At 53.6% G+C, this 13,221-nt stretch overlaps 1 protein-coding gene across 1 annotated transcript in view; it reads right to left on the reverse strand.

Annotated features, from left to right (window-relative positions):
• Window positions 1–12,043, reverse strand: part of CACNA1B (calcium voltage-gated channel subunit alpha1 B) — a 432,602-nt gene extending 420,559 nt beyond the window's left edge. Inside the window, exons 1-2 of the mRNA XM_054174438.1 lie at window positions 11,642–12,043; window positions 8,216–8,321 (exon numbers count right to left, since the gene is read on the reverse strand). Of these exons, the coding sequence (XP_054030413.1) occupies window positions 8,216–8,321; window positions 11,642–11,901 (366 nt within the window). The 5' untranslated portion in view covers window positions 11,902–12,043. The remainder of the gene's footprint in view (window positions 1–8,215; window positions 8,322–11,641) is intronic.
• Window positions 12,044–13,221: the final 1,178 nt, after the last annotated feature.

The raw sequence follows: 13,221 nt of genomic DNA on the forward strand, positions 1-13,221 counted from the left end.
CATTCTGCAGTTCTGCTGCTCATGACCAAAGGTGGTTGTAGATCTTTTATACAGAATGAACACAAATGTCAAGTCTTGTGGCCACAAAACAAAGCCAGCAGCAGTTTGGATGCAGGCATTGGTTTGCTGAGGATGGCAGCTCCTGCCCAGCTCTGCCCCACGTTTTGGGCACACTGCTTGTTACAAAAGGCAGATCTTTCACACCTTGAAGAGCCACATAACAGCATCCCCCTCCCAAAGAGGGACTTGGCACATCATTGTACACCCAACTCAGTGAGTCAGCCACAGAAGATGCCTCACAGCTGTTGGCAATTACTACTGCTGGGCAGGCTCTTCCATCAGCAGCCCAAGAAAAGGTTTGTTCCCTAGGAAGCAGCACCTCGCATCCCTGCACACCTCAGTGACCCCAGCTCCTCCAGGTGCTTCATCTTTCAACCAACATCATCTCTTCTCTCCTGCACCTTTCCTCACCTCACAGCCCATGCAACTCCTCGTTCCATTGCCCCATGGCCAGGCAAGATGAGCAGTCCCCTGCAGATCTCACACGCTCTGACTGGCCAGCCAGCAAAACAGAGCAGAGGACTGCTGAACTCACGCCATCAGCCCTTGGCTGAAGTGGAAGGGAAAGAAAACACAAGCCCCAGACTAGCTTCTCACAAACAGCAGCACCTGCAGGCCCTCTGCCCTCCACAGAGGGAGACAATGACAGACTGAGAAACTCCAACCATCTCAGTGCTAACTACCCACAGAGAAACAAGAACAAGGCAAGGCCAGCAGATCTCCTATGACCTTCAGGGAAATCCTGCAATAAGAGTATTCTCCCAGCAGTTTCTCCACAGCAGGAACTAGAGACATCCCAGGAGTGCATCCCAGTAGAGAAACCAGGGAAGAAGAGGGTCAGAAATCACAGACTCTCAGAATGGTAGAGGTTGGAATTGACATTCGGGGATCATCCAGTCCAACCCCACTGTCAGATCAGGGTCCCCTAGGGCAGGTCACCCAGGAACATATCCAGGTGGGCCTTGCAACTCTCCAGAAAAGGAGACTCCACAAACTCTCTGGGCAGCATGTTCCAGTGCTCTGCCACCCTCATGGGAAAGAATTTTCTCCTCATGTTTAGCTGGAACTTCCTGGGTTCCAGTTTGTAGCCATTGCCTCTTGTCCTGTCACTGGAGACCGCTGAGATGAGTCTGGCTCCATCTTCCTGACACCCACCCCCTAGATATTTGTAAGCACTGGGAAGATCTCCCCTCAGCCTCCTTTTCTCCAAGATAGACAGCCCCAGCTCTCAGCCTTTCCTCAGAGGAAAGCTGTTGCAGTCCCCTCAGCCTCCTCGTGGCCCTGCACTGGACTCTATCCAGCAGTTCTTTGTCCTTCTTGAGCTGGAGTGCCCAGAACTGGACACAGTATTCCAGGTGAGGCTTCACCAGCAGGGAGTAGAGGGAAGGAAGGTGAAGCTCCCTCAAAGCACTGGCCACACTCCTCTGCCAGAAGTTACCTTGCTGCTGCTGCAGCTCCTCTGCTTCCCCTTTATGCACACAGGAGCACTCTGACAGCCTGGTGCACTCACTCTTCAACCCCCCACCACCTTCTACTTCAACAAGCAGACCAAATCTTTGCAGACAAAGGCCTCCCAGCATAGCCTATCACTCCATCCCACAACTACTAGCAAACCTCCAAAAATAACTCTTCTAACACACCAAAACAAAAAAAGAAGACCCAAAACCATACCTTTCCCCACATGCACTCCTCCACACTACTCCCTCGCTTCCTGGAAGCTTTTTATCTACTCTGCCACCAGTCAGTTGCTCAATCTAGGTCAGGTGCCTTGCAATTACAGCTCCCAGCTGAGGCAGGCTTCAGGTACTCAAGGGTTTGACAGGATATGCTCTTCCCAAAGCTAGGACTACACAGAAGCACTTAGGAAGTGGGTCAAAGAAGTTCTTGTCAGCTTCTAGGGAAGTAGAAAGGCTCACAGATGGGCTTGGGTATGTATCAGGAAGAGAAGCTGTCCTTTAGAGGGTTGGGAGTGAGCAGCTGGGGAAATAAGAGGGGATAGATGGAGGGTCACAGGATCACAGGATGTTAGGGGTTGGAAGGGAGCTCTGGAGATCATTGAGTCCAACCCCCTTTTGGAAAGCTGTCTGAATTCACACTGATCTAGCCCAAGAAGAGGGGCAGTGCCACAGGATAAATAGTGCAACTTGTGCCCCATTAGGCAGTGAGGGCTGAAGATGTGAAAGGGTATTGACGAGGCTGTGCGTGATGGAAGGAGCTGGAAAGCTTCTCCAGTCCTGACCAGCAGAGCCAAATTGCTGAGCTCCTCTTCCATGCACAGCTGTTTACATTTTGCATTTCTGCTAACAACAGAAGGGGATTTTAGTTCTACAGAAAGAAGACAAATGTCAAGTCTTGAGGCCACAGTTTGGATACAAGAATTCATTTGACAAGGATGGCAACTCCTGGCCACCTCTGCCCCAGCACTGGCCCATGTTTTGAGCACACTACTGTCACAGACTCACAGATTACATTGAGTTGAAAGAGACCCTCAAAGTGATCTTGCCCAAACCCCCAGCAGGCAGCAGGGACACCTCCAACTAGACCAGGCTGCCCAGGGCCACATTAAGTCTGATCTTGAATGTCTTGAGGGATGGGACCTCAACCACATCCCTGGGCAACCTGTTCCAGTATTTTACCATTCTCTTTGTAAAGAACTTCCTCCTCATGTCCAATCTAAATCTCCCTTGCTCCAGTTTCAAACCATTGCCCTTTGTCCTATGCCCACAGGTCCTTCTGAACAGTCCCTCCCCAGACTTCCTGCAGGTCCCCTTCAGCTATTAAAACATATTTACAAGGTCTCCCTGGAGCCTTCTATTCTCCAGGCTGAACAGCTCAAACTCTTTCAGCCTGTCCTTGTAGGAGAGGTTTTCCAACCCCCTGATTATCTTTGTGGCCCTCCTCTGGACCCACTCCAGCAGGTCCAGGTCTCTCTTGTGTTGGTGTCCCACAGTTGGACAGGGTAATCCAGGTGAAGTCTGCACCAGAGCAGACTAGAGTGGCAGAATCACCTCTGCTTGGTAGAGAAAGGCAGACTTTTCACACCTAGAAGACTCACATAACATGGGTGACGTGCCCTGTGCAGCACTGAGAGGACACCACTGTCAATCCAGAAGCCCTGCAGCCACCCTCAGACAGGAGACTGTGCTGCTGCCTGGCCTGAAGGGTGGGAATGCAGGTTATAATGAGTCTCAGTGTGCATGCTTGGAAAGAGGGTGGAGGATGAGGGCAGCAGTCAGAGCTGTGCCAGCAGGTTGCTTGATGTGGGCACAGCAAAGCTTGAGGCTGGGCCAAACACACATTTAATCAATAGGTTTCACATCAGAAACATCTTCTGAGTCTGGAAAGTCATTACTACCCCTAGTCCCTGTCCTAGTGTCTTTCCTTGGCCTTTGCATGAAGGAAGCCTTACACACTCAAACCTATCAAGGCTACCACATCCAAAGGTTGACATGAACAGCTAAGGTGTGACTGGAGGACGTGCCAGTGGATGGGCTGAAGTGCACAAGCTGCCATGCTGAATATCTGAGGAAGACTCTGTTCTGCCCTCACACCTAAAACACCCAGGGGAGCCAAATGCTCAGAGCCCTGCAGCAGAAGAGCGTCCTACAGACCCACAGGTCTCCTCAGACAGGATGTCCCCCAGAGAGGAGCACAAAAAACCACTTCCCCTCCTGCATGTTCTCATATCTCTGGCAGGCTTGGACAAATCTAAGATCTACTGAAGCTTCTCACAGAAAACAGAAAAATGAGGCAGGAGACAGGGAGAGAAGGAGCATGCCTCAGCCTGGACAGCCAAGGGTACTGTGAGCAAGGCAAACACCTACAAGGCCATTCAGGGCTCAGATGTGAAGCTCACATTGCCACGTTTGGAGCTCTCACCACCAGGCTCTGGGCCACTCAATACAACTCTCAGCATCTTTTAGGCTGGCAGGGCTCCAGCGTGTACAAACAATGCAATATTTACGGGAACAGAGAGAGGTTGACTACAGCGTGGTGCCTGAGGCACTCAGGGAGATGGACAGCAGCAAGGCTGTGGCACCTCCATTCCAGGGGAGATTTACTGACATGAAGTAAACACCTCCAGCAGCCAAAGCACACAGAGACTCCCAGCTCAGAGCAGGCAAGAGTCTAGGGAATAGGTCAACAAAAGAAGTGTGGCCAGTAGGCCAAGGGAGGCGATTCTCCCCCTCTACTCTGCTCTCATGAGACCCCCACCTGAAGTCTTGCATCCAGTTCTGGTCCCCCCAACACAAGAAGGATATGGAGCTGCTAGACTGGGTCCAGAGGAAGCCACAAAGATGTTCAGAAGGATGAAGAACCTTCCCTGTGGGGACAGGCTGGGAGAGTTGAGGAGACTCCAGGAAGACCTTAGAGCAGCCTTCCAGTACCTCAAGGGAGAGCTGGGGAGGGACTTTTGCCATGGGCTGGGAGTGACAGGACAAGGAGCAATGGCTTTGAGCGGGAAGAAGGGAGATTGAGACTGGAAATGAGGAAGAAATTCTTGAGAGTGAGGGTAGGGAGACACTGGCACAGGTTGCCCAGGGAGGCTGTGGATGCCTCCTCCCTAGAGGTGTTCAAGACCAGGCTGGATGAGGCTGTGAGCAATCTGGGCTGGTGGGAGGTGTCCCTGCCCATGGTGGTGGGTGTGGTGAGTTGGTACTAGATGATGAGATCCCTTCCCACCCAAACCATTCTATGGTGTTGCTGCTCAGGGGAGAATGGCCTTATTTCTCTTGTCTGAAGAACAAGAACCGGAAGCTAATGCTTGAGTTCACCACTAAGTGCTTCGACCACCAGATGGGTGTGACCAGAATTTCCATCCTCAAGCCAAGTGATGCTTTTCTGTACTACCAACTACATGCAGAGTACAGACAGAGGGCAATTCCTCATAAGTCAGCCATTCAAATTCTCCCAGCATTGCATGTAGTGAGCCACCACTTGCTCTTCCCATGTGTTTAATTAACCCTGCTCAGCAAGTAGCACGAGCACAGGCAACAGCCAAGGGAGACCGCACTGCAGGTTTGTCTCCTGGGTCTCTGGGGAGATGCACAGGAGAAAATTTTGATCAGAAGGGAAAAAAAAATCCTGAAGTGTTTGCATGGGTTCCTCCTCCCTCTTTCCCTCAGCTTTAACAGCCAGCCAGCCTCAAGATTTTTGTCTTTGTGTCTGCGGCACAAATTATCTGGGCAGCTTTGGTTTTTCTTCACCGACTCCGCTTACATTGCTCGGTCATAAAAGGCTCGAGATGTGCATCTCTCATCCCTCAGATCTGATTAACTCCTCTGTGATGAGCCCTCACTCCAATCTGGAGATTTTAATGAACCCAAGAGAAGGGAAGTTATATCCATAAGTCATTAAGCAAAAATAAGGCCAACTCTGCTCCTGCCAAAGGCAGCAATAAAGCACCTGCTGTTCTGCATGGACTTCTGATTTGGCTCCACAAACCTGCAAGTGTTTGCCCACTCTGCTTCAACACAGAGTTGTGGCAGTTTGTGGAAGCAGCAGGAGCATTCTGAAGAGACTTCAGTTTGAAAACCCAGAGTCAGTTTTCCCTGTTCACAATCCTCACTCTTGCCAGCACATGTTGAAAGTAGGAAGCTTTTCAGGACTTGTAAATATGCTCATTATTATTCCATGATAAATCCCTCTTCTGCTTCAGAGGTACTCATGTGCTGTGGCTAAAATGGCTTCAAGAACAGCTGGATCAAAGGCAACACTGCACAATGGTGTTTGGGATAAAAACCCCAGGGTTAACTCCTCCTTCATCACCCAGGCAGAGCCAACAGGGTGGACACTGTGTTTTATTCCATCATCTTACACCTCGGCCACGACACCAGTGCCTCCCTTTGGGATGATTCGAGCTGCAACTGGAGGAGTGTGTGGTGCTGGAGGCTGTAAAATGGAATGAGTAGAGTGGGGAAAGGACCAATAAAGAGTTTCTAAGGTGCCTTTACAAAGCTAGGGATGTAGAGGAACACAGAAAGGAGGTTGTAGTAAGGTGGGGGTCAGTGTCTTCTTCCTAATATCAGGTGATAAGATGAGAGGAAATGGCCTGAAACTGTGCTGGGGAGGTTCAGGTTGGATATTAGGAAATACTTCTTTGCTGCAAGGGATTGCAAGGTCAGGGATTGGAACAGGCTGCCCAGGGAGGTGGTGGAGTCACTGTCCTTGGAAGAGTTCAAGATATGTGTACACATGGCACTTTGGGACACAGCTCAAAGGCCATGGTGGTGTTAGGTCAGTGGTTGGACTGGAGGATCTTAGGGGCCTTTTCCAATCAAAGCAGTCCTATGATTGTGTGATAGAAACAACATGCTGACCATTGCTACTGCTGCTACAAGAACACCTCACCAAGGGCTTACCAAGGCACAGCAGCCACACCACCATTCTTCCTTTTTATCAGTCTGTATGCTCATGATTCAGGAAGAAATTCCCCCAGCTTGGTCATCACCCTGGGTCTAGCCCTGTGCTTTCCTCACAAATCCAGACTTGGCTTGCTGGCCAAGCCCCAAGCACACAGGGACATGTTGAATGGCAGGAAGATCTCTGTACATTCTTGGTCTCAATTTTTTCCTCATCTCTTCTAAAGCAGAAATGCTCAAACTGGAGAGAGACTAAGCACACACAGTGTAGGTGGGCAGTCAGCATGGGTGGATGCATTCTGAAAGGAGGTTGGAGTGAGGTGGGTGTTGGTCTCTTCTCCCTAGTTATGAGTGATAGGAGGAGAGGAAATGGCCCTCAAGCTGCAGCAAGTTTAGGCTGGACATTAGAAGACATTTCTTCACTGAAAGGGTTCTCAAACACTGGCACAGGCTGCCCAGGGCAGTGGTTGGATCCCCATCCCTCAAGGGGTGTAAAAGACACAGAGATGTGATGCTGAGGGACATGGTTTAGCCCTTGGCAGAGCTAGAGAATGATTGGACTCAATGATCTTAAAGGGCTGCCCAAATGTTTCTGATTCTGAGTTGCAACCAGCTGACCCCCAAGCTCTTTCTAGACCAAACTTGGAACCTGAAGAAATCAGCATTCAGGGGCTCTAGCGTTTGGCAGCCAGCCTAATGTCAGCTTTGTTTGCACAGGCTAATATCTACATGTGAAACACACATGGGCCCACATTCATTCATCCTCTGAACATGGACCAAGATTAATGCATTTTGGCATGAGAGATGATCCAGTCATTAACAGCAGGAGGAGAAGCAAACCAAGTTATTAGCCCTTTTGCCTGCAGTGATGATAAATGGAAGGATGAGCTTAAAGCTTTTCTTTTGAAACAAAGTCGTTGTGCTCATGCCCAAAGAGCCTGCAGGTAAATGATTTTCCTCTGAAAGCTGGTTTGGGTTTTTTTGGGGGGTGGGGGAGGTTGGTTGGGGTTTGGTTTTTGGTTGGTTTGTGGTGGTTGTTTTTTTGTTGGAAGGTCTAATCATTTAAACCCAAAGTTTGCTTTGTAGGGTCCTTGGTATCTGCTGAGAGCTGAAAGATCGTAGTTTGGATGGGGAGGGACCTTAAAGATCCTCCAGTTCCAACCCCACTGCCATGGGCAGGGACACCTCCCACCAGCACAGCTTGCTCAAGGCCTGATCCAAACTGGCCTTGAACACCTCCAAGGAGGGGGCAGCCACAGCCTCCCTGGGCAACCTGTTCCAGCGTCTCCCCACCCTCAGTCTCAAGCATTTCTTCCTCATCTCCAGTTTCAATCTCCCCTCTTCCCTCTTAAATCCACCTCCCCCCATCCTATCACTGCAAGCCCCAAGATATCCAAACCTAAAAGGTTAATCTGCTCTACCACTTCCTGGGAAAATATCACCGAGGTTCATTTGATTCTACAGACAACCCTGAGCATCTGGCTGTCAGTTCCTCTCTTGGTTTATAGACCACCTAAGTTTGCTGTTCTTCTGCTTGCAAGATGCAGGCAGGGCTGGCTGGAGTGATGAAGCATTCTTGTGAAGCTGGGACTGGGAGGTTCGAGTCAGACTTATTTTCCCTGACTGTCAAGTCAATGCCCGTTTGTTTACGTGTGGATCTTCAAAGTAGACACAAGCCCTCGTGACACCAGCTGGCTGACTGCTTTGGGTGTTAGATCAGAAAGAAAGAGGGGGGGGGGGGGAAGGGGGGAGGAGGAGGGGAGGGGAAGAGTCAAGAAATTTACACAACTCACCAGTCTCTCTGACATGGGCGTCTTGTCTCCATCCGGCAAATGCTGCTCCAGAGCCAGCACAATACAATTGGCTATGATTGTAGCTAAAATCATGTATTCAAATGGAGTGGGGACCAGAAGTTAAAGAAGACAGTAGACCACACAAGGAGAGCCTCATCCAAATCCCATTTCTACCTACATTAGTTCAGCCTTCTAAGGTCTTTTCCCCAAGACACTCAGCCTCCTCGCCTTGCTCAGTTCTTTCTGAGGTGTCTTTGGAAGAAAAGCAGGAAACTGCCTCTCTCCTCAGGGAGAATTGGTGACTTATTCAGCATCTGAGCTGCTCAAGGAGCGAGAAGACAAAAGGTCCAAAGTCAATTAAAAAAACCCTAAGTATTATTGTTATTATTAAATGAGATCAACAAACTAAGCTGCCCTCAAATAAAAGACAGGGCTGAAGGGCATCTGCTGAACTGTTCTTCAGAAATTCCCTGGCATTTAAGCTGAGAACACAGTATGGATAAGCAATGGGCTAGAAAAGTTGGGTTTAGAACACCCAGGCATGTCCAAACCCTGAGCTGCTCCTGGATCATGATGCCTGCTCCTAGGGAGAGTAAACAATTTGATCCTCACAGCTCCCTGCCCGGATGTTTGAAGGCAAGAACCTCCCGGGACAGAAACAAACCCGACACTAGTTAGACCTTTCCTTTGCCCTGGCACCTCTTGCCCTCAGCACTGATGAGCCCCTGCGCTCCCAGGGCGGAGCCGCGCTGGCGGGAGGCAGCGGGGCCGCAGGGCTGGGGACAGCTCTGCTCAGCACAGCGCAGGGCTCTGCTCACCACCCTGGTGGCTCAGCTGAGCACCGTGGGCATCAAGATCCGCTCAGCACCATGGAGGAGTGCACTCAGTACCGCGGACAGCTCTCCTCGGCACCGCGGATGGCTCCGTTGGGACCCCGACTCAGCACCGCGGATAGCTCTGCTCAGCTGCGCTCAGCACCGCGGACAGCGGTAGCCCCGCCGTGGAGACGAGCCGGTGGCGCTGCTGAAGGGATGGGTGCCCCTCACACGCCGCTGAAGGGATGGGTGCCCCTCACACGCCGCTGAAGGGATGGGTGCCCCTCACACGCCGCTGAAGGGATGGGTGCCCCTCACATGCCGCTGAAGGGATGGGTGCCCCTCACACGCTGCTGAAGGGATGGGTGCCCCTCACACGCCGCTGAAGGGATGGGTGCCCCTCACACACTGCTGAAGGGATGGGTGCCCCTCACACGCCGCTGAAGGGATGGGTGCCCCTCACACGCCGCTGAAGGGACAGGTGCCCCTCAGACACTGCTGAAGGGATGGGTGCCCCTCACACGCCGCTGAAGGGATGGGTGCCCCTCACACGCCACTGAAGGAATGGGTGCCCCTCACACGCTGCTGAAGGGATGGGTGCCCCTCACACGCTGCTGAAGGGATGGGTGCCCCTCACACGCTGCTGAAGAGATGGGTGCCCCTCACACGCCGCTGAAGGGATGGGTGCCCCTCAGACACTGCTGAAGGGATGGGTGCCCCTCACACGCTGCTGAAGGGATGGGTGCCCCTCACACACTGCTGAAGGGATGGGTGCCCCTCACACGCCGCTGAAGGGATGGGTGCCCCTCACACGCCGCTGAAGGGATGGGTGCCCCTCACACGCCGCTGAAGGGATGGGTGCCCCTCACACGCCGCTGAAGGGATGGGTGCCCCTCACACGCCGCTGAAGGGACAGGTGCCCCTCAGACACTGCTGAAGGGATGGGTGCCCCTCACACGCCGCTGAAGGGATGGGTGCCCCTCACACGCCACTGAAGGAATGGGTGCCCCTCACACGCTGCTGAAGGGATGGGTGCCCCTCACACGCTGCTGAAGGGATGGGTGCCCCTCACACGCCGCTGAAGGGATGGGTGCCCCTCACACGCCACTGAAGGGATGGGTCCCTCTCACATGCCGCTGAAGGGACAGGTGCCCCTCAGACACTGCTGAAGGGATGGGTGCCCCTCAGACACTGCTGAAGGGACGGGTCCCCTCCACACACTTCAAGAGAGACACAGACAAGTCACCCAAGAGGCAGGGGAGGACAGACTGTGCCTGGCCTTGCCAGGAACGCCATGCTCTGACTTCAGGGATTGTTTATTCCTACTTGATTGCAGGGAAGGAGAAATGGCTGAGGAAGTACAGCGATCCCTGGGAGGCTCTATAAGATGGGCAGGAAGATCAATACCTGTGTCTGTGTGTTCAGGGGTATGGGAAGTGCATGCACTCCACTGGTGGTTGGGGTTGGTTTTTTCCCTGTTAGCCCCTCAGGAAGTGAAAACTGGGGAAGGCTGAAGAGGAGCTGGCCTTTGTGGCAATTGAAAGTGTTGCTAGGAAGCTGGGAGGAGGCCTTGCTGCTATTAGCTGAGGATTAAGAGGTGTGTGATATCAAATGAAAAGAAAACAACCTGCTCCCTTGAGACCACCAGCGCAATGTACACACACACAGACACACACACACACAATATCTACACTCTGGTAATCTCAAACAGTCTGCTTCTCTTTTCTCCTGGCTTACCACCTCACTGTGTGCACCATCAGAAGCAAAGCCTCCTTCTGAGGAAGAGCTCTGCAGCTCACTTGGCCTGGGAGCTGTTTCTGAGACAGAAAGCATCTGCCCCTTCCCCAGCAGAGCAGATGATCCTTGTCTCCACTTACTGTCTCCCCCTGTTACAAATGTTTCCTGGATTATTTTTCCTTTTATCCCTTTTTTTTAGTACAGCCTAAGCTTAGGCTGCTCACCTAACCTGAGTGACAAGATTCATCTTGATTCTAATGGGTTCAGAAGGTGATGTACTAAAAACCTGGCTGCAATGGTTCTCTTAATGGGCTTTGCAAGGCACCTTGGCTATCAACATCCTTACTATTGATGCAGCTTCAATGTTAAGGTGTCACCATTTTTATCTCACGATCCTTCTCCTCCTCAGAGTGAGGCAGAAGAGTTGAAAGGCTCTAAGATGGAAAGGTAAATGAGGGTTCATTAGCATGACTCTCACAGACCCCTTTGCCTTTGGCTCAAACGGTTGGTAACGTTAATGTCTCCCAGCTGCACATCTGACACCTGAACGCCCAGTGACAGGCACGTATGTCTCACACACACACACACACACCCCTGCCACAGCCACAGCCACAGCCACAGCAGGCTCCCCCGTCCCCAGCAGAGCTGACACCCAGCCAGACGGCCGTGCATGATGTCGGACACACGGCTCCATGTCACACACACCCATCGCACACCCCGGAGCGCACGCACACGTCTACATTAGCACCAGCCCCTCAGCCCTGGCTGCCGTTGGGGGGAGGGAGGGAGAGGGGGGGGAAATCTCATTCTTCCCCCAGTCTCCCCACCTCCCCACCTTCCCCACCGTGCCCACACAGCCTCCCTGAAAGGATATGGCCATTCTGTTATTCTCTTGGCGTATTTCCGTATAACATTATCTTCACTGAAGATGAAGAGGGATCTGTTGACTGTGAAGCAGTTCTGTTTGACAGGGATGGGGTTGTAGAGAGCCATAGTCCTGGCCCTCTGAGCCATCGACTGCTTATACATCCTCTGGCCGGCCTGGGGGCCACCTTGCCGGCTGCTCCCTCTTCCAGCCCCGGCCGGCCCTCCACCTCCATAGCGGGTGGGCAGCTCATCCCCAAACCGAGCCATCCTCGCAGAGCACGGAGCCGGGCGCTACAATCCAAACTGGCAGCCGAGGCGAGAGGAAGACGCATCACAGCGCGCAGCACTTCTCCTCCCTCCGGGGGCTTCGCTGGCGGGGTCGGGATCGATCGCAGCAAAATATTGAGATAGGTTCAAAAAAAAAAAAAAAAAAAAAAGAAAGGAAAAAAAAAAATCTCCTTTTCCCTTCCTCCACCCCCTCCTCTTCCCCGCCGCTCTGGCTGCCCGGGGAGGAGGAAGGCTCCGGGGCTCTGCTCACCTCCCCGCACAGGTGCCGTTTCTCCGGCCCGACCTCATGGCCGGGGGCTGCGGGAGGTGGCGGTGGCCGGCGTGTCCCTTCAGCGGTGACCGATGGGGCTCCGGGCTGGGAAGGGGCTCCGCTGCTGCCGTGCCCGCCGTCGGAACGCTCCGCCGTGCCCAGCCCAGTTCAGTCCAGCCCGGCTCCGGCTCCGGCTCCAGCTCGGCCCCGCCGCATGTGATGCCCGGAGCCAATCGGCCACCGCGGCTCCGCCCGCTCCAGTCACCGGCACCGGGGGGCGGGCAGGGACGGAGGGAGGCAGGGAGGAAGGGATGGAGCCGGCCCGGCCCGGGCGCCGCCGCCCACCCCGGTAAATACGGCAGAGCCGCGGCCCCTCCCCGAGCCGGCGGGGAAGGAGGGATCGACCCTCCCGCCCCCCTGCGCAGGGCTCCGTGGGTGCGCAAAGCCCCGGTCTAGGGGGGGTGCCGCAGGCTTTTTTTTGGGGAGGGGGAGGGCAGGCGAGGCGGCCCCCGCGCCTGCGCGCCGCTGGCCAGATGTGCAGCGCACAGCTGCTGCACCCTTGGGGGCTCCCATCGGCGGGGGGAGGGGACCGGGGGCACGGGCAACGCTGGGCATCGGATCTCCCAGTACCCCCACTCGCCCAGCCTGTGCCATCAGGAGCCCCAGGGGAGGCTGGGAGGCAGCGGTGGTGGGTGGGTGCGGGGTGAAGTGGGAGTGCAAGGTGGGGGGAACTGGGGGTGCTGGGCAAGGGGTGGTGCTCCCTTCAGATCCAGCCCCTGGGGTTTCAGCGCCGTTTCAGGGACAGACGCGGGTGGCGCAGGGGGATAAGGTGGTGCAGGGCAGTGTGCGCTCAGAGCTGAGAGCTGCGCCCTTCTGGACAACTTACTTTGTTTCTCCTTGGTTTGAATGACTCCTGCAGAGCACTGGATACCTTTAATCCCGTATTTATGGATGAAATCCTTTAATCCTGTTTATTCCAACACCCTCTGTTGCTCCCATCCACCACAAGTCAGAACGTTTAACTCCTCCTTGTTCCCGGAGCTCCTTGC

The sequence above is a fragment of the Dryobates pubescens genome, chromosome 29 (assembly GCF_014839835.1).
Source record: "Dryobates pubescens isolate bDryPub1 chromosome 29, bDryPub1.pri, whole genome shotgun sequence".
Taxonomy (NCBI): Eukaryota; Metazoa; Chordata; class Aves; order Piciformes; family Picidae; genus Dryobates; species Dryobates pubescens.